Genomic DNA, 24,680 nt, shown 5'->3' with positions numbered 1-24,680 from the left:
GTGCAGTAACTACGTTTTCGGACACACCGACTTATTTGCGTCGCCCAAATTAGCCTTCATGATATTGGGGGATGAACAATTTTTGTGTGAAATTCTTGTACGTAGTTACTGCACTCTGCCTTTGTAGGGCAGAATAGCCAAATGCATTAAAACAATCATCACACCGCTAAAACATCTAAGAAACTCAACAAAATATGGCGCTGTGTTCAAATTCTATTTTTGCCACGGACACACAAAATGAGAAGACACATAAACACATAAAGAGATAGCCCAAAATGACCATTACAGGTCTGTAACTCTGAGAGTGTACACATGGAACGAAATGGTCCATTTGGTTCCATGTGCACACTGTCAGAGTTAAGGGCTGACCTTGACATTTTAAAGTTTGAGAAACACTGGGATAAAATGGATTTGAACTTGACCACATTCTCACCGTCGTCGCACCTCTCATTTGTCCAGGAAAATGGCCACGTCATGGAGGTGGACCGCCTGGAGAGCCAGGCCCACGACAACCCGGCGTTCGACGGTGGCAGCCAGACTGAGCTCTACCCTCCTCCTCCTCCTCCTCCTCCTCCTCCTCCGGCCCCCCGAAGCGGCCGCTCCAGCAGGGCCACCTTCGTGTTCCCAGTGCTCCCAGACTCTCGAGTCCGAGCGCTCGAGAGCCGGCTGTCCGGTCTCGCCAGCGTGCTCGCCGTCACCACGTCGCCGTCTGGCGACGTGGCCAAGGTGGACTACGACGCCTCCGCCGTCAACGCCAGAGGCATCGCCCTGGAGATCCAGGCGGCGGGCATCGTGCCCGCTCAGGCGGCGGTGCAGATCCGCGTGGAGGGCATGACCTGCCAGTCGTGCGTGCGCTCCATCGAGGGACACGTCGGCGCGCTCCCCGGCGTCGCGCACGTCCAGGTGCTCCTGCGGGAAGGCGTGGCGCGAGTGCTCTTTCAGCCGCTCCTGGTGACTCAGGAGGAGCTGAGGGAGAAGATCGAGGACATGGGGTTCGGCGCCACGTTGATGGCCGAAGAGCCAGAGTCGGGGCCAGACGACGCGGGCTCCTTGCGAAGGTCCGCAGCCCCCGAGGTGGCCGTCTTGCACCTGTCGACGGAGGACGCCACCGTCTGGATCGGCGGCATGACGTGCAACTCCTGCGTGCAGTCCATTGAAGGGCGCGTGTCTCAGATGGCCGGCGTGCGTTCGATCAAGGTGTCACTGAAAGAGGGAAAGGGAAGTGTGGCCTTTGACCCCAGCGTCACGCAGCCGCAGCAGCTCAGGGAAGCCATAGAGGACATGGGCTTCACGGCGTCACTTGAAGGTGGGTGCATGTTACGATACTGGCAGACATTATCGCCTCTTGTCCAGCGGAAAACAGTTACTTTTCGGGATAGCTATTCACTCATTTAGGCCTAGAATTATTGAATGCTTTAACCAGTGAAAAATAGCAGATATATTTTTTGCTAGTTTTGAAAAAGTCGTGAAAATGTGTGCAAATCTTTGAATATATGTATGTATATATGTATATGTAAGCAAACGTTTGTAACTCAAATTTTGCTTCTGGATGGTCCCTGGAACTAAATATTTTGAGATGGGGGGTCCGTGGCCAAATAAATATCATTTTGGGGGTCCTTCACATGAAAAGGTTTGAGAACCACTGACATAGTAGTCTCTCAAGAACAGACTAACTGAGCTCCAGTTAAGTGAAAAGGACCTTTTCTTTGACGATGGCTGGCCAGATTGCTGACACAGAAACAAAGGTTTTTCAAAAAACCTTAGAAGGATTCAAAAGACACTTATAGAATCGATTTTTCAAAAATAGCAGATCTATGTGAGCTTGTATATCTGCTATTTTTCAATAGTTAAAGCATAAAATAATGATACACAATATTGTGTACCCGTTCTAAATGGGTTAATTTTCACTCATTCAAAACAACTTTTTGGGGGGAAGATACCGCCATACCATCGGTAAACAGTGACTTATTACCGCGACTACAAAAAAACCATACCGGCCCAGCCCCAACGCAGATAGGCTGGCAGCAGACCTGCAGAAATGTCCCATATGTGTTACGTCACGGGAGAGGCGTGGTTCCCGAAGTAAAGGGTGTAGAGGCGACAAGCTGACAGTGTTGTTTTTGACAGCAAATTTTGATTTAGTTTTAGTCATAGTCTGAAAGGTTTTAGTTTTAGTCTAACTATTTTAGTCAACTAAATCATAAGATATTAGGTGACTAAATCTACAGTTGATTTAGTCAACTGAAATGTATTTTGACAGGCCTTGATGCCATTGTAATGACTGATTTTACACTTGGTTGTGTGCTGAAAATAGCCGATCTAGACCTGTGAGCATCCAAACATAAAATGACTCTCTTCTCCACTAGTCCCTCCCTAACATTTTAGTCTAGTTTTTATTTTGTTGACGAAATTGTCAATATATTTAGTCTTAGTTTTAGTAAAAAAAAAACGCAGTCCACAAACATTATTCGACAGTCGACAAAATCAACACTGGAAGCTGATCATAACTTCTAATGTGCCTATGTCTTTCATTTATGCATTTATTTTAAATTAATTTGGACATCCTTAGGGGGTCTTTGAGAGATAAGCGTCATTATTTAGATGAGGAAAGGTCCATGTGGCTCCTCCTATAATAAGCATTAGATGAAGATAAAACGTCAGCACAGCACTTAGTTTCTGTGGGTTGTTTGGCACTCGACCTTGAAGCAGATCTCATCGGCTTGTGATTGTGAAGCCGACTGATTGGCTCTTGAACACAGCGGATGTTGGACTGGCTTCACTGGCTTTACCGGGCCCAGAAATACATAGTCAGATGTCACAGAACACAACCATGTCTTTCCAAGGTACAAAAGTTACAAATACAATACAAAGTTATTCATCATTAAGAGTCCCAAGGAGAACCCCAAGGAGACTTGAATTCATGGATTTTTATTTTCGCATTCCAAGCCAATAATTTGAATTTGTCCCAATGGAGACACAAAGAGTCTCCTCAAATTATTGGCATATAGGAATGTGACAAAAACAAAACAAAAAAGATCCATGAATTCAAGGGTGGGTTCATGGGTTGAGTAATCCAGTGTTTCTCAACCTTTTTTCTGCATGGGCACACTTTTCATATGTCCCAAGAATCCATGGGCACACCAACATAATACGGGGGAGTAAATATCGTCACTGTCGGGAAGAAACCTTGTATTTCCAAGTTTCAAATTTGTACGTTTCTTCGCAAAGTAAAGCCCTGCTTCATCATACAAGGCTGTCGCACAACAGTAGCTTGAAAGCCTGTTTTCACTAGTTTAATGCATTTTTAAAATGATAAATACAATACTGGCTTTCAAGCAGTTTCAAGGAGCACACTTGACCCTTCTCAGGGGCACACCAATGGTCCCCAGGCACAGTGGTTGAGAAACACTGGAGTAATCGATAGTAAAAAGAGTAATTTTGGGGGTGAACTATCCCTTTAAACTAAACTGGGCTGTCTTTAACTGCCACTCTTTCTTTAGGATCATTTTATACTTCATGGGTCGGCCGCGTCACTCGTCAAACGCAAATGGTTTTCTTCTAACGACGAGGCTGTGCCGCGATAAAGTAGGCTTTATCCAAGAGTCAGTGCAACAGTAGAATAATAAGCCTCAGTTTCTAGACGGTCCACCTTACAAGCAGTGGTGTAAGGTAGCTAAGTACATTTACTACTGTACTCAAGTATGATTTTGAGGTATTTTTTACTTTACTGGAGTGTTTCCAATTTTCTGTACTTTGTAGATTTTGATTATTAATACAAAACATACATTAACCACTTCAGTCATACGTATATACATTTTGGCCATTTGTAAATAGTCAACAAGCTCACAATGTGTCCCGATGCGACACATTGTGAGCTTGTAAATCTGCCATCTTCAAAGGATTTTTATACATTTAAAATCTTGTGAAATGGGACATTCTGCAAATAACTATTTTCTACTTTTGGTACTTAAAGTGCATTTTGATGCCATGACTTTTGTATGTTTTACTTGGGGTGCCTGGTGGCCTACTGGTCAGGGTGCATACCATATAGGCATTGCCATTTTGGCATCAATGCCTGCTGCGTCGCTGGTTTGATTCCCGATCCTGACGACCTTTGTCGCGTGTCGCTCCCCGTCTCTCTCTCCCCATTTCCTGTCAGTCTACTGTACTATAAAATAAAGGCACAAAAGCCAAAAAAAAAACGATAAAAGAAAAACAATTCCAGACTTTTATGCTTAACAGAGTAAGGCGCTCTACAGACGGACAGCGGTTGCCGCCGGGGCTCCCGCTTGGATCTGCGAGGACCGCGCCGCGGTGATACACAAACACACTCGCTCTTTGAGTAAACGCTGCGCGGTATTTCACAAAGATGAACACAATCCATCTCTCACCGCCCGCGTACGCATGCACAAACGAGCACGCTCGCGGGGATTTTCACGGGACTGCGCCCGCTCGCCTCGCCGCCTCTAAACTTCGCTGCGCGGACGAAATAGCCGCCCGCCTCTCATTGAAAATGAATTACTAGCAGGCGGTGACCGCGTACCGTGTGCAATCCCCTTAAAGGTGGTTGCACACTGCTGCGTTTTTCGGGCCGAATATCGGAGTGAATTTCGGAGCACGCAAATAAAAAAATCAACCTCACGTTATGTCAGTCACGTTTGCACACTGCCGCCCGTTTCGCGCACCACTCGGTCCCTTGCTCTCTCTATCTCTCTCTCTCTCCTTGCCCTGAAAAACGCATTTCGCAACGAAAAACGCAGCCGTGTGCAACCAGCTTAACAGAGTATTTCTAGTTGAGTACAGTTGTGTACATTGAGTAGCCTACTTTTTCCACCACTGCTTATACAAGTAACTGAAGTCGCGGCGCAGTGCAGCGGTCAGAGTCACAGAGTCGGGGACGTGCAGAGAATGTAAGAGAGGCAGGGGCTGAAATTTCTAAAAGGGCCTTTTGGTGACAATATTGAAAATAGCAGGCCTCCAAGCTCACAACGCGTCGCAGCGCGACACGTTGTGAGCTTGGAGGTCGGCTATTTTCGACGGTTGATTTCTACGGGCAATTCTTTCAACATGAAATGCTACATTCACGTTCATGAGAGTTTGGACAAGGCAATTCTCTTGAATACTGCATTCAGGTATGGCATGGAAAGAGGGCATTTGCATTTCTTTCACCATAGTGAAAACTGCATTCATGGTCTGGAGAGGGCACTTTTTTACAGACGGATAAAAGGGCAGGGGCTCAAGCCCCCTTTGATATCTATGTGTGCTCACATGCCTGCACAGAGTACAAGGTGATGCAGTATTCCTTTGCAACAGAACGCTCCGCTAACAAAGCAGCCACACACATGGCCGCTTGTCAAACAAATTTCTCTCTAACCTGTTGGCTGCAGGTTACCTTGGAAACCAGACAAGTATCCCCTTCTATTCTGGCACGGAGGGGCTCTCGAATCAGTCTAGTGCTTTCCTTTGTGGGATTTAATGACACGGCGGTTTGCCAGAAAAGAGAATTAACGTTGGGTGGATTATAAGCACAGTGTTTCAACTTACCTTTTTCAGTTTTCACCGTCAAGGTCATTCTTGGGTTAGCTAGGAGAGGCTGAAATGGAGTTTCGTTAAGCACTTTCAACCTGGCGTCCCTATATGTGGGGTTTGTCATGAATAAAATGGTTTGCATTTAAAAATTTAAATCTTCAAAAAGTTTCAAAAATAGTAAAAGTGGTATAGATCTACAAGCTCACATTGCATCAGAGCACGTTGTGAGCTTATAGATCAGAAACAGTATTTTCAGTATTCATCCTCTACTGTGGTAAGTGGTGCATTTATATAGCGCTTTTTTAACCAAAGCGCTTTACATAGATTGTGCATTACATTCACCCATTCACACACATACACCTGTGTATGGCGGAGGAAACCATGTAAGGCACCACCCTGCACATCGGGAGCAATTAGGGGTTCAGTGTCTTGCTCAAGGACACTTTGACACTAGTCTCGCATGGCCAGACTGTTGCCTCCGCGATTTGGGCAAATGCTCCTGGCATACAGTCTGGCAAACGGAAATAGAAACGATGAGTGCGAGATAAAGCGGATGTGACGCAACCGCTCCCTTGGTGCAGTAACAATAACATGTCCTACTGGAAGCGTTAAGTCTCCTTTCAATATTTCTGGGGGTGTTATTACGTCTTTCTCTGGTGTTATTGGTGTTACCTCCATGATGTTTTCAAACGTTTTCTTAAACTATACACCCATAACAAGAATAGGCCGCTCGAATGACTTCGTCTGAGCTATTGTGTTTCTGTTATGTTTCCAATGGGACTACAGTTCAGTGCAGCACAGGCTACTTCCGATACTCGCCGTTCGGGAGCTGCCGTTCCAGACTCTATATAGCATTCTGAGATTGTGGAATAGTTGTCTGGCGACGCGAGACTACTTTGACACTGACTCTGGGGGAGCCCGGGATCGAACTAGGAACCAGTTGCAGTTACTCTTACCCGTGGCGACTGTTATCTCCCCACCTATAGTAAATAGTATAGAGTATAGACAATTGTTGAATTGTGTACTAAATCTAATCTAACAACAAACAGCTTCTCTTATGGGGTCCCTGGCACAATATATTTTCAAATGAGGGTCTGTGGCCTATTACGAATCATTTTGTGGGTCCCTGGAACATTTCAGAACTGCTGCTGTATCCATCGAATCCATCATCAGGCTTGAGCCCCTGCCTCATCTGTAAAGGTTCTCAAACATTTTCAAGTCAAGGACCCCCAAATTGACACTTCTTAGCCCGCGGACCCCCATTTGAAAAAATATGCCAGGGACCCGCATTAGAGAAGATGTTTACGGCTCTGGCAGTGATTCTCATCCATTTTCATTTCAAGGACCCCCAGTTTGACATGCATTAGGCTACGGACCCCCATTTAATGGTATTTCTATCTCTAAGACCCCAATTTATATTGTAAAATCAAGGCAGAAAAAGACCCCCAAAAATATATAGATTGTCTATTTTCAGCATGCAACCAAGTGTAAAATCAGCCACTATGACACCATCAAAGCCTGCCAAAATACATTTGTGTCAACAAAATCAACTGTAGATTTTGTCGACTAAAATCTTATGATATTTAGTCGAGTAAAAGAAGAATAAAACTAAAACATTTCAGGTGGCTAAAATATGACTATAAACAAAATGAAATTTCATTCAAAAGACTACGACTAAATCTGAATCAAATACCAACACTGCTTTGTCTGTCTCCTCTTTAAGAACCCGCCTCCAATCGTAATAACCAGAGTAACGGCAGTTCCAGAGTTCCCTCTGCACACGTCATCCCGACATCGCCCGGCCTGGTGTCGCTCCAGCCACACGACGAGCTGGTGGCGGGTCTAACGTCCAGCGACCCGGGGTCATCAGGCTGCCCGCCCGACCCTGACGCCACGGCACAGAAATGCTTTGTTCGCGTGACGGGCATGACCTGTGCCTCCTGCGTGGCCAACATTGAGAGAAACCTGCTCAAAAACAAAGGTACGGAAAAAAGTCCAAATTTGCCGATGCACGTGTTCACTCCCGTTTGGCTTTTTTTGAGCGGTGCCAGCCGCTCCAACTACTGGCTGGCAGTGGCCGTGTGTGTATGTCTGTCCATATGTCTGTCTGTCCGTATCATAGACTGTAGAAAAATATGGACGGTGCGAAGCCATTGCTTTCTATGCTGCGGAAATTAGTTTTTTTTGTCCCTTGTATGGGTGTCGCCATCATTGTTTGAAAGGTACCCCAGGTATCACAAGGAATGCTATTGGCTGCCAACGGTCACATGGAACCACAGGGATACATGGGAGAATGTGGTCGGAGCCTCCCGAAAATACAGCACACGAAGAAGAACACAGCCGGCTGGTATCAGCTTAGTTGGCCACTCCCCCCGCAAATGTATCATAAAGTTTAACATAAATGGGACCATATTTGCTCAAAACGCATATCATGGTGATTGAAAGGGAGTTTTTCCACTAGCGTCAGGAACCATAAAGTATTTATGACAACGTTTATTATGGTTAGAAAATCAAAGGGGTAAACGAATGGGGTCCAATGTAGACAAATTCTTTTTGGTACCTCGCGGGGGGAAAACAGCGCAACTAGCGGCCAAACATAGGAAGTTTTAGTTCCGTATTGGATTCGTTTTAAATCGGCGGAACTATGCCCCTGGTCTGTCCATATGTCTGTCTGTCCGTACTGCTGGGTGACCAACCTTCAGGTGGCGCTGTTGAGCAGCCTTGAAGTGTGTGAAGTGATACTGTGTGCTACAGTATGGTATTATACATAACTTCAACTTCAACCAGTGTTGCCAGATGTACAATAATTATTATACGGTATTTGTACCCACTGTCATTCGATCAATAATTCCAAAAATGCCCAAATGTACGATCATTTCGCCATATCACAAAACAGTGTGTGAATTTACTAAATTCCCCCGGCTGCTGATTCTGGATCATTCTGAATTGGCTTTTCAAAATAAGTCAGTAAATCAGTAAATCTGACCCAAGATCCGTACATGGAGGCTTTAAAAATCTGTCGCACCATGGGGTGCCATGACGCCAGTCCAGGGGTGCCACAGAATAATTTGATAATTTTTGGAATTCTTCAATATCACTTCAGTTTAAACGTCAAGTATACATTTATTTTCAGAAAGTGGAAAGATGTGCATATTTCCGTTGCGTAATATGTTATAAGAATCTACAAATTGAGAGTGTAATTTAGGGGAGCCGTGGATGAAAAAAAGTTTGAAAACCACTCGTCTGTTGTATGTTTTCAAGGGATCATCTCGGTCCTAGTGGCCCTCATGGCTGGGAAGGCAGAGGTCAGGTACAACTCAGACGCCATCGATGCCAATGGAATTACTAAACTCATAGAGAACCTGGGGTTCGGGGCCACGTTGATGGAGGACAGCGCAATGACTCAGGGGAAACTGGACCTCATCGTAAGTCTCCCACATAACCTGATATACTATATTTTTCTTCTTACAATTATTTGTTTTTGTTTGTACAGAGTAAAAAACATTTTAGATTATAGCTATACATATAGCATATTGGTTGCCTTTTAAAAAGTAGCAGATGTACAAGCTCATAGCGTGTCACTTTGTGCCGTGCTATGAGCTTGTAGATATGCTATTCTTTGAAGAATTGTGAAAGTAGTCAATTTTCGAATGCAAATCTTTGCTTCTGATGGGTCCCTGGAACAAAATATTTTCAGATGGGGGTCCGTGGTCAAATATACATCATTTTGGGGGTCCTTGACATGAACAAGTTTGATAACCACTGATATAGAAACATGTACGGTGTTTTGTGCCCCTAAATGTTTTGTAGATATCAGGTATGACGTGTGCATCGTGCGTCCATAACATCGAGTCCAGACTCACAAAGACCAAAGGGATCCTCGGGGCCTCCGTCGCCCTGGCAACCAAGAAAGCCCACATCCAGTTTGATCCGGACGTCCTCGGGGCTCGAGACGTCATCAGGCTCATCGAGGTATAGCCGTTTCTTTTTATTTCATTTTATTTATTTATTTATTTCATGTTTTCACATTTAAAACGTCTTTTGAAAATGGCAGAACTTCAAGCTCACAATGTGATGCATTTTTTCTAATAATTATAGTGTAGTAAAAGTACAATATTTGCCTCTGGGATGTAGTGGAGTAGAAGTGAAAGTACTCAGAATTGGAAATACTCCAGTAAAGTAAAAGTGCAGTACTTGAGCACATACTGTATATCGTCGTTGTCGGGTGAAAACCTTGTATGTCCAAAACCGTTCGTTTTGCATTTCTCATTCTAAAAATGATTAACTAGTGAAAACAGCCGATCTACAAGCACACAACGCCTTTGCGGTGCGAGGCGTTGTGTGCTTGTAGATCTGCTGTTTTCACTACTTTTGTGCAACGGCCTTGTATGATGAAGCAGGGCTTTACCTTGCAAAAGAACGTACACATTTGAAACTTGGAGATAAAAAGGTTTCCACCCAACAACGACGATATACTTTTAGTTAGTTAGTTGACACCATTGCTTCAGATAAGGTCTTATTTCCACCTGACACTGCTTGATCCCCATCTCTTCTCATTTCTCATCCTAGGGCCTTGGATTTGGAGCCAGTCTCTTAAAGCCAGGTTTTGGAGACAACCTCGACCACTCGGATGAGATACGACAGCAAGTATCTGATTTAGTTCCATTCCATTTATTAACCCACAATATAATGTATATCAAATTGTGTTCTATATTTACTTGCATAATGGGGAAACCTAAGTGCTGTCATAATTATGCATTTACCTCACAGCCACCTTTTGTAATTTCATAAGTTCATGAATCCATCAGCCACTCTTATCCAACTCTTTAGACTGCTTCAGACCGACCTTCTCACACGTACTAGGCTACTGTGCAGGTTAACCGATTGATGGATCATTGATATGCATCAACCAGGTCGGTCATTGCTGTTAATTCAAGCTGTGACGCTCAGCGTTGATGGGCACGTTTTGTTAGTGAGGTGTGAAAAACGCGTGATTCCTAAACCCACCAGGATTGAGTTAAGACCCGCCTCCTCTCGATAATCTTAAGTATGAAAGTGCCCATGAACGTTAGTGCTGCTCGCTCAAGTGCAAAGTACCTACTACCTACTGATCCATTACAATAATACACGCAGCATAATAGGCCCAAAGCCATATCCAAACCATAACAATTTAACTGATAATCAGTAATCAGTAACAAATTAATAGCTTTCTCAGTTTTTCTCTTTAGCAAAGTTACAAAGTTTTCCCTTTATTAAGCACAGTACAATTAAGTCAGTTTCAAGTTTCAAGTTTTTTTTAGCACAGTTTATTTTGAGCACTGTAGTGAGAAATTAATAGTTGTGCATTGTGCAAATGCAGGCTTTTCTCAAGTACAAGTCTTCATGCCTCTGACTTTATCCACCCTCCATGTGTCAGGCAGGGATTTCAGCCACTCCTGGAAGTCCTCGCGTTTCTGCGAGGCGGGTCTTAACTCAAGCCTGGTGGGTTTAGGAATCACGCGTGAAAAACGTCCGTCCGCGATAATCCGTTGAGAGTTGGCAGTTGAATGTGGCTTGTTTGCGCCAAATAGCGTTTTAACAAACATCTTGGTTTTGAGATCATGCGATTTTTGGCTGTACTCTTCTTCAACGATGCTGGGATCATACACAGACATGCACCCTCTATCATAAAACACTGAAATGAGGCTCTGATCTATCAATTCTACCACCTGAAAACGATAACTAACTCAAGTGGCAAATTGTGGGTATATCAATTTAGTGATGATTTAATACAGATGGGTTTCATCATGTGATTTGACCCATGTTACACCTGAATTGACCCTTAAAACAAGTCACAGAATGTTGTCACATGACCTACAGTAAAATGCTACCGCTGCCCAACATGAGCAGCAGTAGGTGAGGGCTCTCATAAAACAGACGGTAAGATAAAATCATATATAGGCAACTCACCTTTGACTGGACAATGCAATTGTGTTGATTTTGTCAGCAAATTTTGATTTACTTTTAGTCACAGTGTAGTCGACCAAATCTACTACAGTTGGTTTTGTCAAATATATCGAATTCTTTTGTCGGGCCTTGATGGTTTACAGCTGGTTGCATGCTGAAAATAGCTTGAGCTTGAAGAACACCCGAGCGCAACCAAACATAAAACTCTTAGTTCTACCGGATCTCTTCTCCACTAGTCTAGTAGAGACTAGTCTAGACTAGTTTTTATTAGTTGATGAAAATGTCAACATATTTAGTCTTAGTTTTAGTCATCATAGCTTAGTTTTTATTTAGTTTTTATATAATTTTCGTCAGTGAAAAAAACATGTTTCGTCATACAGTAGTTTTAGACGACAAAATCAACACTACAATGCAATTAACCAAATTCAACCTGTCATGAATATTTTGGGCTTGTCAGTGAAAAAAAAAAATCAGAACATTTCAAAACATGGCAGGTCTACAAGCTCACTGTGTGTCGCAGTGTGACATGTTGATCTACTATTTTCACTATTTGACATGACAAAGTACGGTGTATATTATGCTTATTTAGTTAGTTAGTTAGTTAGAGTTGTAAGAGTCAGACAATTTACTGTAAACAGAACCTTACTTTTATTTCTTGTATAAGGGGTTTGGATATCCGATACATTCTACCACAAGTAAAACGCCCTAATGGTGATTAGCGACTGTCAGGTCGACAGAGCTTCCCTGCCGATCGATCACGCAAATGGACACAGTCTTTGTGATCATGTGGGAAACATTTTTGTCATTTGGACAAATGGTTCCAAAGTTACAGGAGAATGAAAAAAAAAACCTGCTTCAGCAATGCTGTCTGTGTGTGCCGCCATCTTGGCCAGGCGTGCCTCTCCTCCAGTGGCGCTCTGGCACCATCCGTGGAGGTAACAAAATGTTGTGTATTAGCGTGACGCACTCACGGACGGACAGAACTGGAGGTTCGCATAGTAACTGCGACCTCACGGTCGCAACAACTCATCAAATCATATTCATTGTACTATAAATCGTGACAACACCTTTTCTTTTTTTAACCACGTGCGTGTGGTGGTCTTAGATGGAAGAACTCCTTCCTGTTCAGCCTAGTGTTTGGCATGCCTGTCATGGGCCTGATGATCTACATGATGGTGATGGACACCCACCACGGGGAGCACGGGGGCTCCATGCCCCAGGACCAGAACATTCTGCCCGGCCTCTCGCTCCTCAACCTGGCCTTCTTCCTCCTCTGCACGCCCGTCCAGGTCAGTGTGGTCATCAATAACGTCACTGTTGGGCAGAAACTTCGTATCTCCCAAGTTTCACATTTGTACGTTCTTTCGTAAAGTAAAGCCCTGCTTCATCATACAAGTCGCACAAAGCTAGTGAAAATAGCCGATCTACAAGCACACAACGCCTCGAACCGCGAGGCGTTGTGTGCTTGTAGATCGGCTATTTTCACTAATTTAAATCATTTTTAAAATGATAAATACAAGGTTTCCACCCCACAACAAGGACATGTGTCCGTACACTGAGAGTGTGCCAATGAAACCAAATGGTTACACACTCAGAGTTACAGACCACCTTCAAGGAACCCAGAAGGTCCTTTGACCACTGTGCTATACAGTAACCTTGTGTCTACAGTCTTTCCACCTCTGAGGAAAGCCAGTTATTCTGGAACGCGTCGCGTTAGATTTTAACCACTTTAACCATTTATTTTATGCTTTAACTATTGAACGCTGTGAGCTTGTAGATCTGCTATTTTTGAAAAATCGTGAAAATGTGTTCAAAGTCTTTGAATATCTTTGACCCGATCTTTGACCCGACTTCTAAATCCGTCCTCTAAATCAGTGGTTCTCAAACTTTTTCATGTCAACGACCCCCAAAATTACAGGTACCATCTCAAAATAAGTTGTTCCAGGACCATCCAGAGGCAAATATTTGAGTTACAAATGTTCGCTTTTAAAAAGATATATTCAGAGACTTGCAAAAAAAGATCTGCTATTTTTCAATATTTAAAGCATTAAATAATTCTAGGCCTAAATGGGTTAAACGGGCCATGTGATCGGTCTAGGCGTGGCCTAAAGCGGCAACAGGCAGAAGAAGCCAAGACTACCTGGCTGCAGACACTAGGGTCCTGTTGATGTCCACGGGAGACAGGAACATCAACAAGTGGCAGGAAGTGACCTCACACCTCTTTCTTGCTCTACCCCATGGAGGTTCTGTTTAGGGTTAGGGGGTAGAGTTGGGTTGTCTAAAAGATAAAAGATAACATGTACACATAGCGACAATGCGGCTCAAAGGGACTGTAGTGCCTTGGACTGCAAGGCAGAGACGTCACGTGACCTCCACAAGCGGCATGAAGTCACTTGACACTGTGAGGTCACTTCCTGCCACTTGTTGATGTTCCTGTCTCCCGTGGACATCAACAGGACCCTAGTGTCTGCAGCCAGGTGCTGCTCGAAGAAGCAGCGTCACTTTATTTTGGTCCCACCCATTTGTAAATTGTTTCCCCAGTCCCTGTTTAAATGCTCGAAGTGTAGTCTTTCTTGCCAGTCGCTGTGAGTTTGACTAAAAGATGGATATACCAAACAAACTTTTCAAAAAGTTAAGCTGCACCACCACATCGAAAGATTGCACTCAAACTTGGGGTCGGGAACCCCCAGTTTGAGGGGGTTTATTTGAACTGGGCGTCCTCACTTCAAATAAATATGATTACTTGACATACCGGTGGTAGAACACTGGTGCCTCGTGTGTTCCACAGCACTCGTGCAGAGTTAACTGACCTTGAAGTCATGTACAAAGAGTTGTTTGGATAAATGGAAAAGATAAGCCGGGGCGGGGAATGGTTTTTTCGTGTTCAGGCAGAGTGGGCATAACAAACTACAGTATGTAACTTTGAAAGCCTCAGATATTTCTCAACAGGACAGAATGTAGTTGTCTTAACATACCAGCGTTCATCACTCTGGCTACTCTCATCTCAGTCAGCTACGTTTATTCAGGGCAGGAATTTCAAGGGAGGCCACGAAGGCCATGGCCATCGTTGCCCTCAAATAAAATGGCATGCCCTGAGGCAACAGTGGCTTTAATGCCCCAGCTAACTGTACCACCTTCTCCTCTGTCTCTTTCTTGTCAATATGTAGACACCAGTGTCTCTTTCTTGTCATGTAGACACCAGTGTCCTTTGTTGAGATTCTGAATTCTTAACTCCCCTGAGTCCCCACCTTTAAACAAATCCAGTGACTTAGATTGGTGCAGGGCTGAGCATGGATCAGATTGTAAATACCACAATTTATTTATATCACTGCCGATAGTCTATATCAAACAATTTAAATCATCCATAACCCTTAAATTCAATTAATTATTTCAGTGGACTTTTATTTGATGGCCTTCCTGCCCCTTCATTTGGCCTTTGTGCCCTAAAAGAAATGGACAACAATAAAGGCCAAGTGGCCTTGTCCTTAAAATGACCAAATTCCAGGCATGGTGATGACCGTTGGAATATTCATTCATTCACTCATTGATACAAAGCTTTTCGAGATTTCATCAATCACCTTGCAGTTACGCCAAATAATTCACCTTTATCACTCTTTGTGCGTTTTCCCCCCATCGTTCCTTCCTCCATCTCCGGTCCTTACTATCCTGTTTGATCTGATGCCATCAGGCAGTAGGTACAGATCGATAAAGTCAGGTACAGCCAGGTTTAGTAACAGCTTCTATCCCGCAGCGGTAGTTACACTGAACGCTGCTAAGAAACGTTGATCTGATTAACATGTTTGATGGTGCTGTTTGGGTTAAGTGCAATATGAGTTTGTGCAATAACAGCTGCTTTTATTCACATGTTTGTCTATGCTGCGCATGCTAAGTGCAATAGGGGTTGTGCAATGACGGAAAGTATGGTTCTGTGTATGTTTTGTTTTATTGTTTTAGATATATTTTTGGTGATGCACTGATCGTTTGGCACTTTTAATTTCGTTGTACTTGTGACAATGACAATAAAGATCTATTCTTCTATTCTATCCTCTCCCCCCTTTCCAGATCTTTGGAGGCCGCTACTTCTACGTGCAGGCGTATCGCTCGCTGAGTCACCGCACGGCCAACATGGACGTGCTGATCGTTCTGGCCACGACCGTGGCCTACCTCTACTCCTGCGTGGTCCTCATCATAGCCATGGCTGAGAGGTCCGCCCAGAGCCCCGTCACCTTCTTTGACACGCCGCCCATGCTCTTCGTGTTCATCGCCCTCGGACGTTGGCTGGAGCACGTCGTGAAGGTGCGTACAGTAATGGGCTGCTGCTGGAACGCATCTGTGTAACTTTAGATTTTAACCACTTTAACCGTTATGTTATGCTTTAGCATGTTTAAATGTTTAAAGTATGGGTTAGTATAGGTGGATGTGAGCAGTTCATTTAGAAGTTACATTTTATAACTAATCGCGTGTGTATGTGTGTGTGTGCGTGCGTGCGTGCGTGCGTGCGTGCGTGCGTGCGAGCGAGCGAGTGAGAGATAGATAGAGTGTGTGTGTGTGTGTGTGTGTGTGTGTGTGTGTGTGTGTGTGTGTGTGTGTGTGTGTGTGTGTGTGTGCGCCTGGCCTACCACTGGCCACCAGTGGTATTGCAGTTCATGCTACAGACATAGTCGGGAACATAGTCGGTTATGCACAAAGTCTGCTCACAAAGGAGCAGTGTCCAAAAATGTGTTTTGCAATTAAGGGCCATGTGAGGAATGAGGGGTGGAGGTTGTGGTTTGGCAGCCAAGGAGTCTGTGTGCAAAGTTTGGCATGGATAGGGGCAACGGTGGCGGAGATACCGGTATGAGTAGGGCAAAAGTGTGACGTGACGGACAGACTAACAGACTGACGGACTGACTGACTGACTGACAGACAGCCCCATGGCCTCAGGTAGCAGTAGTCTTGTCAGTGGATGTTTTAATAGCATCTGATGTCATTTTATGTCACATGAGTCAATGATCTCTTTTATATTGTATGATTGTCATTTTTATATTTTTTTTATACTGAGATATGCTCGTGACCCTGGTTAACAATCAACACAGTACACACTTTGAACTGGATATCATTTGTTTATTGGAAGCAGCAAATCAAGGTGTATCACAACTAGACCAGGTCACCTGGTTCTGCCAGACCCGCAATGAAAATCAGAATGCAAGGAAGGGGGGGGGGGGGGGGGGGGGTGGATCAATCTTAGTCTGGCCTCTCTCCTTTGACACTTAATAGCAAGAGCTTGTAGATCGGCTGTTTTCACTAGTATGGCACTGAACTAACACATGAACACACAGGATTGTATAGGCTGAGCAGCTGGAAATGTTTCTGAGCTTGTAGATGGGCTGAGGAATTTATAGTGTCAGCAGCTCGTCAGCCAACTCAACTCAGCTGGTCCTGTACAGGTGACGGCACTCAAGGCAATCAGCCGAGCAAGGGAAGGGAGGGGCAGATGAGCAGTCAGAGGCAAACACAGGCACACTGAGGAAAAGAGGGACCGACCGACCGACCGACAGACCGACAGACCGACAAAGCCTTTTGTAGGCCGACCCCCTGGGTCTGGCAAAAATCAAACAACCTAGTTCTGACAAAAACTATGATGAAGAATGTTCGACGACTACCTTTCTTCACAGAGGAAATCTAAATAAAAACAACTTTTAAAAACTAAGCTATGATGACTAAAACTATGACTAAATATACTGACAATTTCGTCAAAACAAATAAAAACTAACCACTTCAGCCATTTGAAAATAGCCGATCTACAAGCTCACATTGCGTCGCGATGGGATGCATTGTGAGCCTGTAGATATGGCTATTCTCAAAAGATTTGTAGACATTTTATACATTTGAAAACTTGTGAAACGGGACATTGTGCATAGTGAGTACTTTCTACGTTTGTAACATGTTGTGTGTCTTCATTGCAGAGCAAGACGTCAGAAGCCTTGGCCAAGTTGATGTCACTTCAGGCCACTGATGCTACTGTGGTCACGTTGGGCCCCCAACCTCTCCATCATCAGGTAGTCATCAGGCCACTGGACAATGACATCTCATGAACCCATTAAGACCTGAACATCTATACTATAATTTTGCGAATGTCTGAGTGAGTGTCTGTCTGTCTCAGCGTTTCTCCTCGGTGGCTGGAGCAATCGATCTGAAATCGCATCACCATCAGCATATGAACACACCTGACATAACTGTGAAGCCCGTTTGTCACTTTCACAAATCGTATGCTGTATATTAGCATTTTTATGGTGTATCTATATCTATTTAGCCTACAGTACCTTTTGTGACCACACATGTTAAGGGAGGGGAGGTGTTGTGCAGGCCATGCACAATCACACACAAACCCACACACACACACACACACACACACACACGGGGGGGGGGGTGCAGGCAGGCGGGCGGGGGGGGGGGGGGGTTCTGAGCGGGGGGGGGGGGGGGGGGGAGTGTGTGTGTGTGGGGGCTGGGGGGGGAATTAAACGAAACGGGTATTTCTCACATTGATGCTCCTACATATTATCATGCAAGCACCAGTTAAAGTTACTTTCCATCCCTCATATACTGTGTGCACAGTGCACATCCCATAACCCACACACTGCACATCATTTCGGAGCTCATATCTTTGAACGGGTAAGGGCTAGTGTGTACAAATCTTTGAATATGTCATTTTCAAAGCAAACCTTTGCAACGCAAATCTTTGCCACTGGGGGTCCCTGGAACAACATATTTTGAGATGGGGTCTGACTACTGTGTGGGTCCTTCACATGAAAAAGTGTGAGAACCACTGATGATAGAAATGAGTTCTGGTCAAAATCTGGTCAATATATTCAAAGGCTTGAACTAATTGTAGATTTTTCTAAAATAGCAGATCTACAAGCTCGTAGGGCGGCACTCAGTGATCTACCAGCACACAACGCCTCGCGGTGCGAGGCGTTATGTGCTTGTAGATCTGCTATTTTCACTAGTTTTGTGCGACTGTCTGGTATGATAAAGCAGGGCTATACTTTACGGGGAAAAGAAAAACACTTTACGGGGAAAAGACTAAGGTTGTGGTCTGTGTCTTGCAGTGAGGAGCAGGTCATCGTAGAGCTGGTCCAGAGAGGAGACATCGTAAAGGTTGTGCCGGGAGGGAAGTTCCCCGTGGACGGGAAGGTGATCGAGGGCAGCTCCATGGCTGACGAGTCCCTTATCACAGGTAGCAGGCATTCCATCCCTACAATAACATGTTAAACCAGGGGTCTTCCAAGTTTTCAGGCCATGGACCTCTTAGTTGAGCAAGAGATGAAGCAGGGAACCCCACAACCTTATAGTTTCATTGTTTGACAGCACAATCATCATTTTGTATTTTGGATTGCATGTCAATTTGTGTTTTCAGATATTTAACCACAGCATTGTGAGCTTGTACTCAACATAAAACGACTTGTCTTTTAGTTCTACTGGATCTATTCTCCACTAGTAGTCCCTCCCTAAAATGTTAGTCTAGTTTATTTGTTGTCAAAACTGTCACTATATTTAGCCACAGTTTTAGTCACCCTAGCTGAGTTTTTATTTAGTTTCTTTTTAGTTTTCATCCATGAAAAAAGGTAGTCGTCGGAAGTTTCAGCAATCAACACCGGTGTGTGCACACAGGTGAGCCCATGCCTGTCAGCAAGAAGGTGGGCAGCTCCGTCATGGCGGGCTCCATCAACGCTCACGGCTCTCTGCTGGTGGAGGCCACGCACGTTGGAGCAGACACCACCCTCTGTCAGATAGTCAGGCTGGTGGAGGAGGCCCAGACATCCAAGGTGAGGACAGGTTGATCACTCCATCCCATCCAGTGTCAATTTAGAAAATCAGAATTTAGTTTCAAGTCATAGTCTTTTGAATAAGATTTTGTTCAGTTTTAGTCATATTTTAGTCATCTGAGATGTTTTCGTTTTTTGTGTAGTAGGTTTTAGTATTTTGGCTATGCCTTGATGGCGTTGCAATGGCTGATATTACCTGATTCTGCTATTTTCAGAGCCCACACCAGAGCGCAACCAAACATAAAACAACAAAATTGACACGTCTTTTCGTTCTACAGGATCTCTTCTCCACTAGTCCATCTCTAACATTTTAGTCTATTCTCTATTTGTTGGCGGAATTGAGAAATTATATTTGGTCACAGTTTTAGTCATCTTAGCATAGTTTTTTTTTTCTCGTTTTTGGCCAGTGAAAAACTGTTGACAAACCCTTTTTCGTCATAGTTGTAGTCGACAAAATCAACACTGCATCCATCCATCCATCCATCCAGGGGCGTCACAAGGGGTAGGAAAGTGGGACTGAGTTACCAGGGCCCAAGGTGGAGGGGCCCTAGTAACTTTAGCTGTTGTTGAAAAATAGCAGATATACAAGCTCACAGCGCGGCACCGAGTGCCGCGCTGCGAGCTTGTAGATCTGCTATTTTTGAAAAGTCGTGGAAATGTGTGCAAATCTTTGAATATGTATCTTTTAAGCAAACATTTGTAACTCAAATTTTGCTTCCGGGAGGGGGGGGGGGGGGGGGGGGGGGTCCCTGGAACTAAATATTTTGAGATGGGGGTCCGTGGCCAAATTCATATCATTTTGGGGGTCCTTCACATGAAAAAGTTAATTTGAGCATCACTGACATTGCACACATTTGCACACACTTGCACACATTTTCACAATTTTTCAAAAATAGCAGATCTACAAGCTCGCAGCGCGGCACTCGGTGCCGCGCTGTGAGCTTGTATATCTGCTATTTTTCAATGCACACACTTGCACACATTTTCACAATTTTTCAAAAATAGCAGATCTACAAGCTCGCAGCGCGGCACTCGGTGCCGCGCTGTGAGCTTGTATATCTGCTATTTTTCAATAGTTAACATTCATGGGGGGCCCGCAGTGAATCCTTGTACCCAGGGCCCAGAGTTTGGTGTGACGCCCCTGCATCCATCCATCCATCCATGTCTGTCTGTGTGTCTGTCTGTCTGTGTGTCTGTGTCACTGTGTTTCTCAGGCTCCCATCCAGCAGTTTGCGGACAGGCTCAGTGGTTACTTTGTGCCTTTCATCGTCATCGTGTCCCTGCTCACGCTCATGGCCTGGCTGCTCATTGGCTTCGTCAACTTCGACATAGTGAAGGAGGTCTTCCCGGTGAGTGCATTGTAATATACTAGGACTTCGCGGCCGCTCCATTCCTAGGACTTCGCGCCCTCCGGGCGCTCAGGCAGGACTGCTCTGTATTTGATCAACATAAGGGTTTAGGTTTTAAGTCAGATTAAAATGTTTTCAAAAATCCATTTTTAGATTAACACACACAAACAATTACAGCATGTGGATGGCGGCCATTTTGGCAGGCATCTTGAAGAAGGTGTGCAGAAAGCTGATTACATGAATTCATTTTTTATAATTTTTTATCAGCATCACAGGCTGCCCAGAGAGCAGTGAACACATTGCTGTCTCATATATTAGTGAACAGTGCCCCCCAGTGGCGACAGGGGGCGAATCAGGCTTCAAACATGTCCGTTTTGTGGAGGCTTCATGTCCGTTTTGTGGAGGCTTCATGTCCGTTGTGTGGAGTGTGGGCGTGGCTCTTAAAGGAATGTATATATAAGATATATATTTTTTCTTTTTAATGGGTTTAATCATTATTTTATGCTTTAACTATTGAAAAATAGCAGATATACAAGCTCACAGTGTGGCTGCGATGCAAGCTTGTAGATCTAGACCCCCAAGATTATATATGTATTTGACAGCGGACCCCCATCTCGAAATATTTTGTTCCAGGGAGCTCCCAGAAGCAAAGATTTGAGTTACAAAAGTTTGCTTTAAAATCTATTCAAGGATTTGCAAAACCTACTGTAGCTCGCAGTTTGCATGATTTTAGGGCTTTGCATGATTTTAGGGCAAAATTTGTAGGAGCAGTGTCCAAAAATGTGTTGTGCAAGAATCGGCTCATGGTGGCGCTAGAAGAGGGCCAATGAGGGGTGGAGGTTGTGGTTTGGCAGCCAAGGAGTGTGTGTGTGTGTGTGTGTGTGTGTGTGTGTGTGTGTGTGTGTAAATTTTGGCATGGGATAATCATGATGGTGTTTTTTATTTTTTTCTCACAGGGTTATGATCCCAACCTCTCCAAGACGGGCGTCATAATCCGCTTTGCCTTCCAGACCTCCATCACGGTTCTGTCCATCGCCTGCCCCTGCTCCCTGGGCCTGGCGACGCCCACGGCCGTCATGGTGGGCACGGGGGTCGGAGCTCAGAATGGAATCCTCATCAAGGGAGGCGAGCCGCTGGAGATGGCTCACAAGGCAACTGACTTTACTATTAGATGTTTACAGTTTGAATGTTGTAGTCTACTACTGGTTCCCAAACACCGGGTCGGGACCCATTTGCGGGTCACGGACACATTTTGATGGGGTCCCTTGATTTTTGGTTTCCTATATTTTGTTTTGAATTATTATTATCTCAAAACATTTTCAAAAAGCATTCCCCAAAAAGCTAAGAAATCTAATAAGTTCCATCAATTTGAAAACAAATGTTTAGGAAGTAGTGAAAATAGCCGATCTGCTACGTAGGGACAGTAGCGTTGGTACTGCATGCATAGGGACATACAGTACATACAAAGTCAATCGTAGTAGCGGTTAGCACCACTCAAAAAGGTCTATGGGAATTCAGAATGGGGAAAAAAAACAGGTAGGATGTGTAAATTACGTCAGACTTCGGCACTCTATACATGCTTGTTCTTCTTCTGTTAATCGTGAAGATTTTCTCTATATATTTTTTAAAATACTTTAGCTATTATAAAATAACAGATACCGTATAAGCTCGGCACCGAGTGCTGTGAGCTTGTCAATCTTCTATTTTTAAAAAGTCGTGAAAATGTGTACAAATCTTTGAATGAACATTTGTAACTCAAACTGTGATAACTTGGCTCATTCACCTAACAACCCACGTCCCGCGGTCTCCGACCCTCCTTCCAGATCCGTGCGGTGATGTTTGACAAGACCGGCACGATCACGAACGGCGTGCCGCAGGTGACGCGCGTGTTGGTGCTGTGGGAGATGGCGCGCATGCCACTGAGGAAGATCCTGGCCGTGGTGGGCACGGCGGAGGCCAGCAGCGAGCACCCGCTGGGCATGGCTGTGGCCAAACACTGCAAGATGGTGAGACCCATAGATAACGTATCGTTGTTGTCGGGTGGAAACCTTGTATGTCCAAAACCGTTCGTTTTGTATTCATCCTTTTTAGAAATGATCTAAAATAGTGAAAATAGCAGATCTAGCGATGCAAGGCGTTGTGCGCTTGTAGATTTGCTATTTTCACTAGTTTTGTGCGACAGTCTTTTGTGATGAAACAGGGCTTTACTTTACCAAAAAAACATTTGAAACTTGGAGATACAAGGTTTCTGCCTGACATGACGATATTATACAACAGGTAGTTCCGACGAAGCAATGTGATTAGTTGAAATAGCTATCTAGCTGTGATTCAAACCAGCGTCAATGCACGGGTCTCATCAAAAGAAAAAAAAAATCATGAGAAGTTCAGGGACATGGTTGCGAAATCTGGCATTTCGCCCACCCTAAATCTAATTCCTGGCTAGGCTACTGGGTGAGACTAATGCATAACACATTCTACCAGAGAAGACTAATATAATATCTCACATTTGGGGCGCGTTAGAAAATGCCCACACCGAGCGCACTCATGTATTAGTTTGTATTGGCCCAGCGCTGTATTTTTTAACATGTCCTAAAAAAAATATATATATAATACTTTTCACCACTGCCCACCGTACCTCTCTTCCATGCAGGAGCTGGGCACAGACATGCTGGGATACTGCCAGGACTTCCAGGCTGTGCCCGGCTGTGGCATCAGCTGCAAGGTGTCCAACGTGGACCAGCTCCTGCAGCAGCAGGAGCCCGCCACCGGAGGGCACCACCTCCTCCTGCAGGGGGCCACCACAGACGAGAGCAGCCTGCTGTCTGACGCCCAGCTACAGTCTGAAGGTCTGACACACACTTCTGTTTTCTCTGCTCTTTTCACACCAGTGGTTCTCAACCTTTGCAGGCCGTGAAGTAGAGATCTGTGCGGGATAGGGCATTAACGACTTGTGATTTTTGCAAGTCGACTCGACTCAGTAAAAGGTTGAGTTGAATTCGACTTTATCACATCACACACAACCCCCCAATTATTTTGAGGGGTCCCCAGATGATTAACTTAATGTGCAACATTGTTTTCTCACTCAACTGTAAACAAACAAAATAAAGTTTAAGTACCGGTATATAGAGGGTATCTTCACATTTCGTTGTGAGCATGTAGATCTGCTATTTTCACAATAGATCAGCTATTTTCACAATAGAAAGTATTATTTTATTTTTTTACAACTTCAACTTCGACTTTCGACTTTCTCTGGTGGGACTTGTGTAATGAAATCGACTGAGTCGACTTGTCGACTTTTTTGTTAATGCCCTAGCGCGGGACAGATTTTTGTATCCCATTACCGCCCGCTCCCTCTTCATTTCTGACCAGTCCTGCCTGCCACCGCAATGATTTCATTTTTGACCGTCTGCAGACAATTCCACAATTCCAAATGAGAGAAAGAGAGAGAGGGAGGGGGAGAGAGAGAAAATAGCTGATCTACAGTACATGCTCACAACACCTCATTGTGAGCATGTAGATCCACTATTTTCACCATAGAACCGTGTTATACAAAATCTAATGCATCAACTCTTAGTGCTTTTCAGGGGGGGGGGGGGGGGGGGGTCCCCAGTTAAAATATGATTATTTTGGGGGTCGCGGCCTGAAAAGGTTGAGAACCACTGTCTTACAGTACCATACCTTTCAATTCTATTACAGCTGAATACATTAGAACATGAAGCGTCATTCATTCATTCATTCATTCATTCATTCATGCATTGTGCTGTTAAGGTGTACACTCTGTCCTGATTGGGAACAGAGAGTGGATGAGGAGGAACGGCCATCACATTGGGTCTGACGTGGACGCTGCCATGTCCAGCCACGAGAAGAAAGGACAGACTGCCATTCTGGTAGCGATCGATGGTGCGTACAGTTTATCAGTCACAGCTAGCATTTACGTTCCACAGGTTTCAGTGGTGCTCTCCACCAAAGCAGCTTAGAACATGGTCTGGAGTTAAAGAAAATAATGCATGTACCGTAAAGCACAGTAGAACACAAAGTGCCTAATTTCCAC

The 24,680-nt window shown here is 44.5% G+C and overlaps 1 protein-coding gene across 1 annotated transcript in view; it reads left to right on the top strand.

Moving 5' to 3' along the window:
- The window catches only part of LOC308280039 (copper-transporting ATPase 2-like), a 50,805-nt gene that overhangs the window by 7,127 nt on the left and 18,998 nt on the right, over positions 1–24,680 (top strand). The window contains 16 exon segments of the mRNA XM_080720295.1: positions 460–1,306; positions 7,253–7,510; positions 8,791–8,954; positions 9,340–9,501; positions 10,099–10,172; positions 12,581–12,764; positions 15,538–15,771; positions 17,421–17,491; positions 17,493–17,513; positions 18,564–18,691; positions 19,126–19,280; positions 20,495–20,629; positions 21,586–21,780; positions 22,453–22,635; positions 23,280–23,475; positions 24,398–24,529. Of these exon segments, the coding sequence (XP_080576421.1) occupies positions 460–1,306; positions 7,253–7,510; positions 8,791–8,954; positions 9,340–9,501; positions 10,099–10,172; positions 12,581–12,764; positions 15,538–15,771; positions 17,421–17,491; positions 17,493–17,513; positions 18,564–18,691; positions 19,126–19,280; positions 20,495–20,629; positions 21,586–21,780; positions 22,453–22,635; positions 23,280–23,475; positions 24,398–24,529 (3,139 nt within the window).

This window comes from Nannobrachium achirus (genome assembly GCF_963921795.1).
Source record: "Nannobrachium achirus genome assembly, chromosome: 24".
In the NCBI taxonomy this organism is placed as follows: Eukaryota; Metazoa; Chordata; class Actinopteri; order Myctophiformes; family Myctophidae; genus Nannobrachium; species Nannobrachium achirus.
Note: the sequence above shows the minus strand (reverse complement) of the source record. Positions and strands in the feature narration are given on the sequence as shown.